General features: G+C 38.2%; 1 protein-coding gene across 1 annotated transcript in view; it reads left to right on the top strand.

Annotated features, from left to right (window-relative positions):
* Window positions 1–13,940, top strand: part of ANAPC4 (anaphase promoting complex subunit 4) — a 34,090-nt gene extending 20,150 nt beyond the window's left edge. The window contains exons 17-28 of the mRNA XM_020897612.2: window positions 1,942–1,988; window positions 3,069–3,125; window positions 3,458–3,514; window positions 5,351–5,444; window positions 9,116–9,213; window positions 9,779–9,840; window positions 9,920–9,958; window positions 10,058–10,159; window positions 11,347–11,421; window positions 12,280–12,453; window positions 13,120–13,243; window positions 13,597–13,940. Coding sequence (XP_020753271.1) covers window positions 1,942–1,988; window positions 3,069–3,125; window positions 3,458–3,514; window positions 5,351–5,444; window positions 9,116–9,213; window positions 9,779–9,840; window positions 9,920–9,958; window positions 10,058–10,159; window positions 11,347–11,421; window positions 12,280–12,453; window positions 13,120–13,243; window positions 13,597–13,824 — 1,157 coding nt within the window. The 3' untranslated portion in view covers window positions 13,825–13,940. The remainder of the gene's footprint in view (window positions 1–1,941; window positions 1,989–3,068; window positions 3,126–3,457; window positions 3,515–5,350; window positions 5,445–9,115; window positions 9,214–9,778; window positions 9,841–9,919; window positions 9,959–10,057; window positions 10,160–11,346; window positions 11,422–12,279; window positions 12,454–13,119; window positions 13,244–13,596) is intronic.
* Window positions 13,941–15,172: the final 1,232 nt, after the last annotated feature.

Here is a 15,172-nt window from a genome sequence, read left to right as displayed (position 1 = left end):
AATTAGGCAGTTTATATTCTTATTGCATGTCCTAACTGTAATAAGAAGCTGCATTAGAAGGTAAATGAGTTACCACCCAGTCCTTATCTAATATTAGAACAAAGCACACTGAATTGACCCCTGGGTCGGGATGAGCCCCTGCAGAAGGACATGGAAACCCACTGCGCTGTTCTTGCCTGGGAAATCCCCTGGGCAGAGGAGCCTGGTGGGCTACAGTCCATGGGGTTGCAAAAGAGTCGGACAGGACTTAGTACTGAACAACAAAAAAAAACCCTGGATTGGAGAACTAGAGACCTAACTGTAACTGGATGCTGCCACTCGTTAGCACTCTAACCCTGGTTTGCTCTTTTGTAAAATGCAGTCTCCATGAAGACAGGGATTTATTTATACTGCTTTGTTCCCAATACCTGTGTTATGCTCAGTAAGTAATTTTTGAATGGATAAATGAATGAGTGGAAGTAGATTATGGCTGGGTTTTTTTCTTCAGATAAATTAGAAGTCTGAATTAATTAAAAACAGTTTCTTAAAATAATCCCTATTTGCCGAATCATGTCTAACGTGCTTTTTCCTGACCAAACATAAGAAACGTATTCAAACACTATGCAAAACACATGCAATGTACTTCCTCACTTAGGTGGATGTAATATGTATAGAAAACACAGTATTGATGAAGACACCCCATGAAAGGACACAAAGGGTCAACCACAAATATTAAAAAGGTATATAAATACATATATACACACGTTTAAGTGTATGTGCTGCCAAGTCACTTCAGTCTTGTCCAGCTGTGTGTGACCCTACAGACGGCAGCCCACCAGGCTCCCCCTGTCCCTGGGATTCTCCAGGCAAGAACACTGGAGTGGGTTGCCATTTTCTTCTCCAATGCATGAAAGTGAAAAGTAAAAGGGAAGTCGCTCAGTCGTGTCCGACTCCCAGCGACCCCATGGACTGCAGCCTACCAGGTTCCCTCCATCCATGGGATTTTCCAGCCAAGAGTACTGGAGTGGGGTGCCATTGCCCTCTCCGATAGTGTGTATCAGTTCAGTTCAGTCACTCAGTCGTGTCCGACTATTTGCGACCCCATGAATCTCAGCACGCCAGGCCTCCCTGTCCATCACAGACTCCCGGAGTTTACTCAAACTCATGCCCATCGAGTCGGTGATGCCATCCAGCCATCTCATCCTCTGTCGTCCCCTTCTCCTCCTGCCCCCAATCCCTCCCAGCATCAGGGTCTTTTCCAATGAGTCAACTCTTCGCATGAGGTGACCAAAGTATTGGAGTTTCAGCTTCAGCATCAGTCCTTCCAATGAACACCCAGGACTGATCTCCTTTAGGATGGACTGGTTGGATCTCCTTGCAGTCCAAGGGACTCTCGAGAGTCTTCTCCAACACCATAGTTCAAAAGCATCAGTTTTTCGGCACTCAGCTTTCTTCACAGTCCAACTCTCACATCCATACATGACTACTGGAAAAACCATAGCCTTGACCAGATGGATCTTAGTGCAAGCATCTTTATGTGGCAGAAAAGTCCAAGGGGAAGAAACACATCTGTCTGGCATTCTAAGGCTTTTGGAGGAAAGAAAGAATTGCCTGCACATTTTAAGAGAAGAAACATGACTAAGTTAGGAGGGATTCCTGCACACACAGTCTTTGCTAAAGGTAGCAGTTCGGTTTGTTTGTCTGGAGTGTCAATGGGTTATTTTGAAGGAGAAAACGAAAATGGTTTAAAATGGCTATACCAACCGTTTTGAGCCTAAGAATACAAATCAAATTCTTCACTCTGTAGTTCTTAGAAGAAAAATAAGTTTTCCTTGGTGACAAGAACCTGTTGAAAATAGAAACTGTAGTCCAGTAAAATACATTTAGACTTGAAATGCATCTGTAATTAAAATTATGTTTGGAGTTTTCCTTTAAAGATAGTTTTAAACTTTATATTTTCAGCAATGTTGAGAATGACAGAAGACCATGTACTTCCTGAACTGAATAAGGTAGTATATAATAGTATTTTTCCTATATGCGTTAATATCACCCTGGTTGAGCTCAGCTTTGCTGGTCATCTTAGTAGTCTTATGCAGTTATTGTTAAGAGATGTTAGGCTGTAGGCACAAGAGAGATTCTAGTAAACCCGTTTTAAAATTTGCGTGTTTGATATTTTTTATCTCACAGAATACTTTTTTATGGCTAAGATTATTGTTTTCATGTTTGTATAAGATTTTATAGTCTGTATAACATAAGGTATTTGGAATCCTTATTTTAACTTCCTAAAATCTTAAGTGCATTTTTATTTTCCTTGAAAGTCTAGTATGTAGATATTAGAATCTATGTTAATGACTGGTGAGTACCAGTTTCTTTCTGACTGTAATAAGGATTGTGTGACACGTAGCAATGGAATCTCCTTCCTGGAATATCCTACAGAATAGGCTAGAATTAGCTTTTGGTTCCTGCAGCTCTCTCATCCTCACCCCTCCCCAAACTGTGATTCAGGTAGTTTAGGTGGTTTTAAGCCTGAAAAAATGGTATTAAAATTAGTCTTAGTGGACCAGATAAGTAAGGAATCACAGCTTTTATATGAAGTAGATCTTTTGTGCTGTGAATGACTGGCCTTCCAAACCAGGGATGTTCACTTTAGCCGTCACTCTGCCGTCACTCTTAGCTTTACTTTGGGAGATTGAATATGTTAATTGTTGGCAGAGACCTCAATGTATAATTTTTTGAGGGCTGTAGAACTGGGATAGGGAGAAGGTGGAGTCATTAAACAAAGCAGAGACCAACACTGAAGCAAGCAATGTTCTTAGGTTGCAGCCCTTAACCCAGATTGAGGTTATTTATCTGAACAGACCGTCCTCCACTCCCAAAGGATGGACTCTACACTCAGTCTTAGCATTAGGCATAAAATAATAAATAGCCTTAGACCATAAAGAGATCTGTAGCTGTTGGAGTTGCTGATTGGAAAATGGGTTTAAAATATTTAATTACATGCTTGTCCCATTTATTGTTACATAATTTTTTATTGAGAAGCTTTTCTTTATCTTGATTTGTTTTCTTTTTGTTCCTTTTGGATTTGATAGATGACTCAGAAAGATATCACATTCGTTGCTGAATTTCTTACTGAACATTTCAATGAGGTAGGAAATTGGCATATCTATAGTGCTTTTTAAACAATAATTACAATAAATCTGGATAATGGTAAGAAGCAATCAAATTTAATCCAATTTAAGTGACCTTCTAGCCATTATGTATGCTTTTTCAACTATTGAACTAATTAATGGCAGTACTTATTTATTAAGTGTAAAGCATATAAATTGAACTTTCTGTTTGTGTCTTACCATCCACAAAAGAAAAGAGTAACTGCTACTAACAGCTTTCTTAAGAAATAGAGTTTTTGGTTTAAATATAAGATTTTTCTTTTTTCTTTAATGAGTTGACCTAAGAATTAAACTTTATTTATTCTTTCTAGGCTCCAGATCTTTATAATCGAAAAGGAAAATACTTTAACGTTGAAAAAGTTGGTCAGGTATGGGCTCTGGATTGAATCTAGTTACTAATTTTTTAATTTTTAAAAACTAATTTTAGAACATTAGCAGTGTTAGTCTTTATTATACAAAACTTTCTGAAAGTAGCATAATGCCAAATTATATAGTAGCCCTCTCTTTTTAGTAAAATACCAAAGAGCAGCTTTAAACTTTTGGAGGGTCTCTGAACCCTTTATATTATTGAAAACTCCCAGAGAGCTTTAATATGGGTTGTGTCTATGAATAGCATATATTGTTAGATATTAGAAATTAAACAGAAAAAGGAATTATTATTTCTTAATTAAAAAGAACAAACCCTCTTTTCATGACATGTTAATATAAATATTTTTAATGGAAAATAAATATTTAACAAAAAAATTAAAGAGTGACATTGTTTTATATGGTTGCAAGTCTTGATGTATGGCTTAAGAGAAGGCAGCTACATTTGTTCTGTTGCGATATGTTGTTTGATTCAGAAAGCCTGGTTTTACACAGGTGTGTAGTTGGAAAGGCAGAAATATTTTAATAGCTTTTTAGAAAATTGTGAATATTCTTTGATACTGCACCACATTCTGACAAACAGTAGTATCTTAGGTTAGTTCTGGTGTGGAATCTAAATTGCAACAGTAGACGTTCCATATTATGATTCATTAAAATGTATTCATCTGCTTTTCATTTTGGAAGGATCTTGTTACTCTGTGCTTGATTTTGTAATATCATGTATTGATCTTTGGGAAAATACTGATTCACTGAATTACAGAGGTCTTCCATAGGCTGATACCTTTCTTCATATAGTATCCAAAAGTCAGATTTTGTTAATATCATTACCAATCTCATCAGACAATCTTTAACTACTACGAGGCTGTCCAGCACATAGTAGCAGATATGGGTTTTCCAAAATTTTAATTTTTGCTTGAATGTTTAAATTTTGTCACTGACAACAAATACTGTCAGTTATTTTGCTTAAAGTGACAGGATCACTTTCTTTAGTTTCAAGAAAATATCTGCCAAATACCCAAGAACGGATAATCATAGTTTGTCTGCCAGTCATTCTTTTGAATAAAAATGGAATTCCAGGAGCAACAAAGACACGCCTAGCTTGACTCAAGTGCATTTTCACAAGTGCTTTTCCTCGTGATAACTGCCATGCTTTGGTATGCAGTGAAAGTGCTTTGTTCGTACTTCCAATTCTCTCTCTCAGAATATTAAAAAGATCTTGTTGAGATTTAATAATAATTTTAATAGCCTTATCAGAGATTAGTGAAACTGTATGTGGCAAAAAGGAATCCAGTGACTGCTAGCATGGTTTGATTCTTGGTGGCAGTGCCAGCAGTTGTCCCCACCTGTGCTTTTGACCACCAGGGCCGATGTCATTACAGTGGAAAAAGCAAATAATAGCTTTATACCATTATAGAAATAGTAATGACCTCATGGATTTTGGAAAGCATCTTGAAGACTCCCCAAGTGGTGTGGACCACACTTTGAGAATTACTGCCGTGGAGTAGACTGACAGTTGATAAACAGTTGAAAATTAATTTATAAACTTGAATATGTAAGTTTAAAGTATGTAAGGTTAAATGTTCTATTTTCTATGAAAACAGAACATGATACTTGAACTCAATTTATGGTCTCTGTGTCTGTTGCATTCTAATCTTCTAGTAGTCTGCAGTTTGTTCAGTAGCTTGGCATTTAGTAAATTTTGGTCATCTCACAGAATAATGTGGTTTCAGAGGACTTGACAGTAAAAATAACTTGAGTAGAATAGTGTTGAATATAAGCAATTTTAGAGCCTAATTCTTTGGTTTACAAAGCTGAAATGTCTAATTGTGTATTTCTAGTACTTGAAAGATGAAGATGATGATCTTGTGTCGCCCCCTAACACAGAGGGAAACCAGTGGTATGACTTTCTTCAGAACAGCAGCCACCTTAAAGGTAGTTCATGAACCAAGCAGATTTGGGCCATGTTCTTATTTATTGGAGACCAGTACCTCAGCAAGTGTACTTGCTGAATACTTATTTAAGTTCTTTGATTTATCTTTTTGTGTCCATTTTATTTGATTAGAGAAATAGGAAAATAATAACAATGTATGATATTACTGTGTTCAAAAACACTGTATGTTAACTGTGATGTAGTAAGATTTCTTATTTTAAGTATTGTCTGTTATAAAAAACAGGATAGTGGGAAGAAAACTATAGAGCCTATCAGAGAAGTCTCTTTAAGTCAGTTCCAAGTTATTAGCTTTTAAGAGCATATGATGCTTTTAACTCCTATAATGATACATCACTGTATTCTTCTGAGGTGACTTTTTTTTTTTTTTTAACTTGTTATGCCTTTTGTTGTTGATATGGTAAAAGTTTATTAAGCCAACATTATTGGGGATGCAACACAAAATAGCAACCATTATGTATCAGAACTTCTACTTTTTAGATGAAAAGATGTTTAAAGCATCTATTTGTTTTCTCAAAGAGTAATTTGACCAAGGTTTAGCTGTTTCTTAGATCCTTGGGGTAATAGCCACCACATACATATATTATCTCCTTTAATCCTCACAAGAACCTAGAAGGTTATCTTCATTTTACTAAAGGGGAAACTGAAGGTTAGAGAACGCCCATGATGATAAGGGTAGTAACCGGTAGAGCTAGGACTCTGCTAACTTGAGAGCCTGTGTTTTTAACTGTAGTCAGTAATAATCTCTGCTTCTTTCTGTTTGCTGTTTATCTGAATGAGGAGTGAGTGGGAGAAGCAGAGAAATCTCAGGCCCAGAACTTTGCTTGTTGCTCTTTTGATTTAACCCTAGAAGTCCACATTCTTTTTCAGAGCAGAACATGTTTTATATTGCTTGAGAGTCTTCATGATCACCAGAGAGGTGTATTGACATAAGTTAGTATTGAATGGAGGGAGAATAAAAGTACAGCTGACTCAGGTCATTTACTGTATTTAATCAGGATGCCCACGGAGAAGGGAAGGATGCCTGGGGAGGGCTGATAGCAGTGTGCGAGCAGTGATGGTGCCAGGACCCTGGCACTGTTGGGCCCATATCCATCCTGAGGACTTTGGAAAAAACTGGTCCTACCCTTTTCTCTCCCCACATCTTCTGTAGCTGAATAGAAAGGCCCAACCTTAGTTACAGGCCTCATATTTAACTTGAAATTAACTCCATCTCTTAAGATGTTAGAATGTGACTTCAGACCAGCTCATTAATCTCCCAGTTTCTTAGTAGAGTATGAAGTAGTACAGATTGTCGCCACGGAGCTTTTAAGAAACCCTTGATGAAACTTCTTCCTAGAACTTTGCAAAAATCAAGTGCTGAATACTTAATGTACATACCTTCCCGGGGGGGAGGTGAGAGAGTTGGAGTCACATGTGGGTGAAAGCGGGTATGCTGGAAGCAGGGCTGCCTGGGCTGGGGGCCTGCCTTTCCACTTGCTGCTGTGTGGCTGTGGGCACACTGCCTGACCTCTCTGTTCCCCAGCGTTCTCCTCTGCAAAGTGAGGTGGTCACAGTGCCTCCCTCAAAAGCGGTTGTGAAGATCCAATAAATTAATCTAAGTGGAGCACTTAGGATAGTGCCTGCCACATAGCACACAAGCAGTCCATGTGCATTTGAGGTGTTTTTACTCAAAACACTTCTGACACCAAAGTGAGAGGATTCTTTTCCTCCTGAGGTCATCTCTGATACCACCTGGGTGTCCCACACTTCCATTATGACGCTAACTGTAGAGTTAGCTCAGAAGAGTGCCCCCACTTCAGAGTTCAGTCACCAGTACTGGGTCCCCAGGTTACCCACATTTCTGTCCCACTTTGCTATAAATTTGAGGGTTCCCATAATTCAAGTTTAATAATTTGCTAAAATGGCTCACAACACTAAGAAACACTTGAATTACATTTACCAGTTTATTATGAAGGATGCAGTTCTGGAATAGCCAAGTAGAGAGGCACATGGGTGAGAGATGGAGTGGGGGAAGTGGAGCTTCCATCTCCTCTCTAGATGTACCCCCCACCCCCAGCCCCTTAATGCAGGCATCAACCCAGAGGCCCTAGCTCTGTCATCTAGAGGTTTTGTGGAGTTGTCATTATGTAGGTGTGGTTAGCTTACTGGCCACTGGTGACGCTTCATATTTTCCCTCCATTGTCCTTAGGATCCCACACTGTACTGAGTTGTGTTTTCTTAGTCTTCTCCAATCTATGATAGCTCCTCAAGTCTTTCCTTATCTTTTTATGACCTGATTTGATGAGTACTAGTCAGGTGTTTTTGGGGGCGGGGGCGGGTGCACAGTACTTCCCTGGTAGCTTATATGGTAAAGAATCTGCCTGCAATGCGGGAGACTTGGGTTCCATCCCAGGGTCAGGAAGACCCCCTGGGGAAGGGAATGGCAACCCACTCCAGTAACTTGCCTGGAGAATCTCATGGGCAGAGGAGCCTCTTGGGCTATAGTCCATGTGGTTGCAACTGAGCAACTAACACACACAGTCATTTGTTTTATAGAATGTCTCTGGGTTTGGGTTGTTGATGTGTTCTCATTGTTAGAGGGACTCACTGCCGGCTGCTCTCTTCTACCCGGTTGGGGGATGGGGCTGAAGGTTCCAAGCTTCTCATCAGGGCTTGGTCTTTATGTGACCAACCTGCATCCTGAAGCTACCTAGGGGCTCTTTAAAACATCGGATGCTCCTATCATAGTTATCACTCAGGAAATTCCGAAGGTTTTAAAGAGTTCTGTCCCAGGAACTGGCGACAGAGACCAAGTATCTTTCTGTGATACCAAAGCATCTGTCACCTGTTGGGAGCTTAAAATGTTAACATGATTAAAAACTCCTTTATCCAGCATAACTGGGGCAGGAGGTGCTATGTGGGAGGCCAGTAGAACACAGTGGAAGAGGGGCTTGGGAGTGGGACCTGGGCTTGATTTAGAGGTTTAGCTTCTTGGTCATTCTCACACTGGATGATTGCCCAAACCTTCTAGGCTTCATTTTTTTTTTTTAAAAAAGCAGTAAAATAAAGAGTATGATACTTACTTTTTACAGCTGTTATAAACAATACAAATAACAGATATAGAAAGAATCTAACATACTTAGTGTCAGTAGTTGACAAATTATATATTACTTTATACTGATAAAAGTAGCCTTTTCAGAAATGAAGAACTAATTTTCATAGCACCAATTTCTTATCTCCTGTCTTTGTTTTCACCATCATACTCTCCCAAAATAATACTGGGTTGCTCTTGTTACACCATTGTGGCAAAGAAGAGGGAAGAGTGAACTTATTTCATTATATGTCTTCTGGTTCCCAGGTCATCCTTTTCTTCTTACAGCCAACAGAAGTATACTGTTGGAATTTGGTGGGAAAAATAAAAGAATAGTAAACTGCCAGGACTCAGCTTGTAATAAGTGTGGTGGTTTTCAGTGGGCTGGCCCCCAAGGATGTTGCAAAGCCGGAGGCCTTGGTCGTTTTTAGTGAGTTTGTGTGAAGGTACAATAGCATGGCCAGGGAGAATTCCACCATCAGATAAGCTGTGTGGGCTGGCTCCAGCAGTAGGTTAGTTTTGCCTAGCTATCTGGTTTGTTATAGCTTTTTTGTTTTTGTTTTTGTTTTTGTTTGAAACCAGAAAGTCCTTTGCTGTTTCCTTATTATCCTCGAAAATCATTGCATTTTGTGAAAAGGCGGATGGAGAACGTAATTGATCAGTGCTTGCAAAAGCCAGCGGTAAGTTTGAAAGAAATGCATGTTTTTGTATAGGAGCAAGAATATCTACAATATGTGGCTCATTTATGTAAATGATCATAATTATTAAGATGAACCATATGAAAATGTTGATACTCACCTGTTTTTGACTAACAGACGTGGCAGTTTCATATGATTCACCCTAATATTTCCTCTTACTGTTGGTTTCTTACATAAATTAAAAAATACATGGTTATTGAATATGTTGGCATCTTTAGTATTTTATTGGTCCCCAAAACAAACTTATTATAAATGATCTTAGTTACAGAGCTGATGTGTCTGTTAACTGCTGAAGGATGGATGATTGATGCTGTGAAATTTAGAAGAAATGGTTTTTCACCTGCCATCACTTATCTCCAAGGTCCTTTGGCGCTTAGAGTTTTCTCTCTTCTTTACTGTCATGACTGTCATTAAAATTTCTTGCATGAAGTTTTGGTGATGTAGATGATTTTTCACTGGACTTAAACAGTGATGATCAGTCACTTTCTGTGGAGTATTTATTTCTGTGTATGTACATGCTTTAATTATATTTTTAAATCTTATTTAGGATGTAATTGGAAAATCAATGAATCAAGCAGTATGTATTCCATTATATAAAGATAGTAGAAGGTAATTCTGCTTACTTTTTGGGTGGTATAATTCAACAGCTGATTATAATTTTTCTTACCTTTCTTTTCTTTTGTTTTAGTGAGGACTCCACACGTAGACTATTCAAATTCCCTTTTCTGTAAGTGTGTGTTTCTTCCCTGTCTTCTGTGAAAAATGCAGTTTTGTTGTATAAATTGATAGCTAAATGTCATGTTTTGACATTAACGTTTTTCCTTAGGTGGAATAATAAAACCTCCAATCTACATTATCTTCTTTTTACTATTTTAGAAGATTCACTTTATAAAATGTGCATCTTAAGGAGACATACTGATATTTCCCAGTGAGTATTAATCTGAAGTTTGAATCAAAGAGATAAGATTCTAATATTTCTAATAATAAAACATACTGTTTCCCTCCCCTCCATTTCAGCTTTTAGTTAAGTTACTTTGACTTTAGACTTGCTAACTTAACTCTTCTAAGTCGTAGTTTTCACATTATTAAGGTGGGGTAATGCCAAATTGACTTCCCTGGTGGCTGAGACGGGAAAGCGTCTGTCTGCACTGCGGGAGACCTGGGTTCTATCCCTGGGCAGGGAAGATTCCCTGGAGAAGGAAATGGCAGCCCACTCCAGTACTCCTGCCCAGAAAATCCCATGGACGGAGGAGCCTGGTGCAGGCTACTGTCCATGGGGTCGCAAAGAGTCGGACACGACTGAGCAACTTCACTTTCACTTTCAATGCCAAATTAGGAAGCTGTGTAATCCCTTTTAATTTTATATTATTTAATTTTGTATTGGTATATAGCTATTACATACAGGGCTTTTTTAGGCTTAGGGAAAATATAACAGCAAAACAGTTGGTATTATATCTCGTGAACTTGTGGAACTTCAGAATTGTACCTTGGCTTCCTTGTAGAAAGGATTTTTACCTCAGGTTTAGTATTCAGTTCAGTCTCTCAGTTGTGTCCGACACTTTTGACCCCATGGACTGCAGCATGCCAAGTTTAGCATACCTTTCATTAAACAAGAGGCCTTGCCTATAGAGACTTCTTTTGAGAATGCAAATAAAAGTTTTGAAAGATAATCGTATTCAGAATGTCATTAGAATCTTAAATGGTTTTAAATTTAAACCAAAGGAAACTTTTTGAAACCAAGATGTAGCCCACGAGAAATAATTTGGGTCTGTGGCCATACCAGCCTAAACACACCCGATCTCGTCTGATCTTGGAAGCTAAGCAGCGTTGGGCCTGTTAGTACTTGGATGGAGAAATAATTTGGTTGTCCAAACATCCTCATTTTGTAAGGTATCTTGCTGCTTTGGTGAGATTTGGTGACTGTGAGATATTAGGTTTGTCTGTCAGGGATTTGCATTAGTTATCAGTATTCTAGAGTGAGTGTAATAGTATTTTGGTCTGGGGTTTGGTGATTATGTAAATATACTGACAGTCATTCTTTTTCAAGCATATATAGATTATTGCCTATCCAAGTTGTTCTACAAAGTCTCTCCCCACCCTTCTTCTTTCTTCAAGATCTGTAAGTAACGGACTAATTGCTGTTAAATTTGGGAGCTTCACATATGCCACAACTGAAAAAGTGAGAAGAAGGTAAATCTTGAGCCTTGTCTGGATGAGCTGTATATATAGTAAATACAAATATATGAATATGGTTAGACTCAGTTACAGTGATGATATTCTTAGGCCTTCATCACTTGCAACATAGGGCTGCTGGGTTGGTTATGTGTTTTATACTTAGAGGGTGATTTGACATACAGTTGAGAAGAACCTTACTGGCCTGCAGGAAGTTTTGTAGTATGGTTTCCTACAATGAATACTTCTGAAGTCTCTGTCCACTAAGAAAGTAATGTGGTTCCAGGGGGGCAAATGGCTAAAGGTCTTCTTAGGACCAACAGAGATGTGAGGTGGTGGTGTCCTTACTGCTCTGGGGTTTTCTTAGGTTAAGTGTAACAATACCAATATCATCTGGAGGCTTTGCAAGAGAAAGAACGGGCACTAATCTTAAACTTACCTTTTTCTTACTCTTTTCCTTACATAAAGGAAGTTCTTTGAAGTTGTATCTTTTCATATGTAAATCTTATTTTTACTTTTCATTCTAGATAACTTTGATTACCCAATATATTTATATGGTGTCATTCATAGAATTTCCAGAGGCTTAAGTCCTGACATTGATGTCAAGAATTTTCTGGAACTGTGAACCAACCTCACAGATTTTTCTTTTTCCAGGATTACCTACTTTCAGGGCCTAGTTATATTTGTGAATAATCAGCACCATAGGTAACTGTGACTTTAGTGTAAACTAATGATATATTTTAAATGTTACTATATAGAATGTCAACTTGACATTCCCGTTGTCAAGTTTGGTTTGGTACCAGTATAATGCTATATATATAGTATTTTCTCAGTCATGGTAACACCTTTGATATAATGGAACTTATTTAATTCTAGCACCTACAGTTGTTTAGATGCCCAGTTCTATGATGATGAAACAGTCACAGTAGTTCTTAAAGACACTGTAGGACGTGAAGGAAGAGATAGACTCTTGGTGCAGTTGCCGTTGTCTTCAGTATACAACAGTGAAGATTCTGCAGAATATCAGTTCACTGGGACTTACTCTGCAAGGTAACTTACCTTAGTAAGATTGTCTTTCTGATAGAACAGTTAAATGTCCCTTTTTAAAAATGTATATTGTACATTATTGTTCTTTAGGTATGATAAAGTCAACTGAGGAGAAATACTTCTATTTTTTTTATTAAAAAAAACTGGCTTCAACAGCTCTCTTGTCCTTTTGCTTTGTTAGTAAATCAAGAATTATTTGCGGGAAGAAGGTGGGGAATTATTTTGTGTGGAGAACAGCACTTCTGTTTTCAAGGATGACATTAGCCCTAGTTTGTAGTAGAATTATTTTAGATTTGTCTTTAGTATTTTCCTTTCAGAATTAGGACCTCAATAGCCACAGAATGGTTTCAAGGTCACTTCCAAGAGATAGCTTTAGATTGAGATTTAAGTAAGCAGATCTCTAATTTATTAATAAAATGAGTTCATTTACTTACCTTAAAAGTGAATCAAAAACCTCACTTTCTAAGGTTTCTGCTTTAATAAGATATTTGGTCCATTTGGAAGTGCAATGTTTTCATAGAATATAGTATCACAGCTTTTTTATACAGTAGCTGGGAGAATTATGTTGGAAATGGGAATATTGGTAGAAATCAAACCCTGATACCCTCCCTAGTAACCGAGGGAGAAGAGCCCTGTTTCACTCCTGGGTTGGCTTTCTTCCCTCTCTAGGCTAGATGAGCAGCGTAGTGCTATTCCCACCCGTACCATGCACTTTGAGAAGCACTGGAGATTACTGGAAAGTATGAAAGCGCAGTATGTTGCTGGGAATGGTTTTCGAAAGGTGTCCTGTGTGGTAAGTGTTTATAAATTGTTACTAAGAGTAACAGAAGTGGCAGGATCTATAAGATTCTCTCAGTGCAAACATTCTGTGATGTAAAGCTTTCATTGATTATGAGCGTGTAGTGGTCTTAGCTATTTAGTTCTCTTGTTCTGAGAAAGCTTACTAAGTAATTACTAACTGTTTTAGATTTTATTAATCTTGAAATTGTCACTGTATGTGGAGTACAGAATGTAAGCTGAGTTGAGTGATTCTGTTGTAAATTGATGGGAAAATAATTTTCCCATGAAGCTACTCTTCAGATTTCTGATTTTTAATATATAATATATTAAGCCATTTAAAATTTCTTTATTTGGCCTTTCCTTTAGTTAAGCTCCAATCTCCGTCATGTGAGAGTATTTGAAATGGACATAGATGATGAATGGGAGCTTGATGAGTCTTCGGATGAAGAGGAGGAGGCTGGTAACAAGCCTGTAAAAATCAAGGAAGAGGTGCTGTCTGAGTCGGAAGCAGAGACCCAGCAAGCTGGGGCTGCTGCCTCAGCTCCAGAGATGGTTGTTAAAGTTGAAAAACTAGACCCTGAGCTAGACTCATGATCTGGCTTGCCTTTGTTTTATATGTTCTCATGTCAGGAAGGACACAGATGACGATCAGCGATGTGTTGGACACTTAATTTTCTTTACAAAATAAACAGTAAGTTTTGAGTTTTTTATTCTGTGTCTTCTCTCAGTGGTATAACCACCGTGAGAGGCTTTCTCCTTTTACCAAGACTTCTAATACTGGGTGCAGAACTAGTGTTAAAGAAAATGTAAATTGAATGTAAAGAAAAAGTTTAGTCTTTTCTGTCAAAAGGTAGTATCAGGAATCATCCCTATATCAGGAAGAAGTTACCTTTAGTCATTCATCATTGGAAGTTTTGACACATTTAGTACTTTTAAACTGCAGGCAACATTTATTTGTATTTTTCTATCTTCCCTTTGTAGTTCATTTTAGAACTCCAGAATGCTTTCAAATTAATTTATTTTTTATTGAAGGATAATTGCCTTATAGAATTTTGTTGTTTTCTGTCAAACCTCAACATGAATTACCCATAGGTTTACATATATCCTGTCCCTTTTGAACCTCCCTCCCACCTCCCTCCCCACCCCACCTTCTAGGTTGATACAGAGTTTGAGTTTCCTGAGCCACACAGCAAATTCCCATTGGCTATCTATTTTACATATGGTAATGGAAGTTTCCATGTTACTGTTTCCATACAGCTCACCCTCTCCTCCCCTCTCCCCACGTCTATAAGTCTATTCTCTTTGTCTGCTCCTCCACTGCTGCCCTGTAAATAAATTCTTCAGTACCATTTTTCTAGATTCCATATATATGCATTAGAATATGATATTTATCTTTCTCTTTCTGACTCACTTCACTCTGTATGGTAGGATCTAGGTTCATCTACCTCATTAGAACTGATTCAGATGTGTTCCTTTTTATGGCTGAGTAATATTCCATTGTGTAGATGTACCACAGCTTCTTCATCCAGTCGTCTGTTGATGACATCTAGGTTGCTTCCATGTTCTAGCGCTTGTAAGTAGTGCTGCATGTGCCTTTTTCAATTTTGGGTTTGGATAGAGATGGTGTATTTAGAAAGGTGATTTTTAGTATAAAAGTGGTGACACTGTTTCAGAGGAGTGTTGATAGCAGAGGTCTTATTGGAGTGTGTATGAAATAGGTGTGAAGTGAGGAAGTGGAGACCACAGAAGCAGGCAAGTCTTGAAGAATTTTGCTGCAAGAGAGGAGAGAAAAGAGGCTGGGGACATGACCTCGGAGGCTTTTTTAAAACAGATGAATGCTCTGAAGGCATACTTACATTACCAGAGGAGTGATCCACAAGAGAGACATTGACCATTCTAGAGGAAGGCAGAAATATGTGAAAGTGAAACCCTCGAGAAGGCA

The sequence above is a fragment of the Odocoileus virginianus genome, chromosome 21 (assembly GCF_023699985.2).
Source record: "Odocoileus virginianus isolate 20LAN1187 ecotype Illinois chromosome 21, Ovbor_1.2, whole genome shotgun sequence".
Lineage (NCBI taxonomy): Eukaryota > Metazoa > Chordata > Mammalia > Artiodactyla > Cervidae > Odocoileus > Odocoileus virginianus.
Note: the sequence above shows the minus strand (reverse complement) of the source record. Positions and strands in the feature narration are given on the sequence as shown.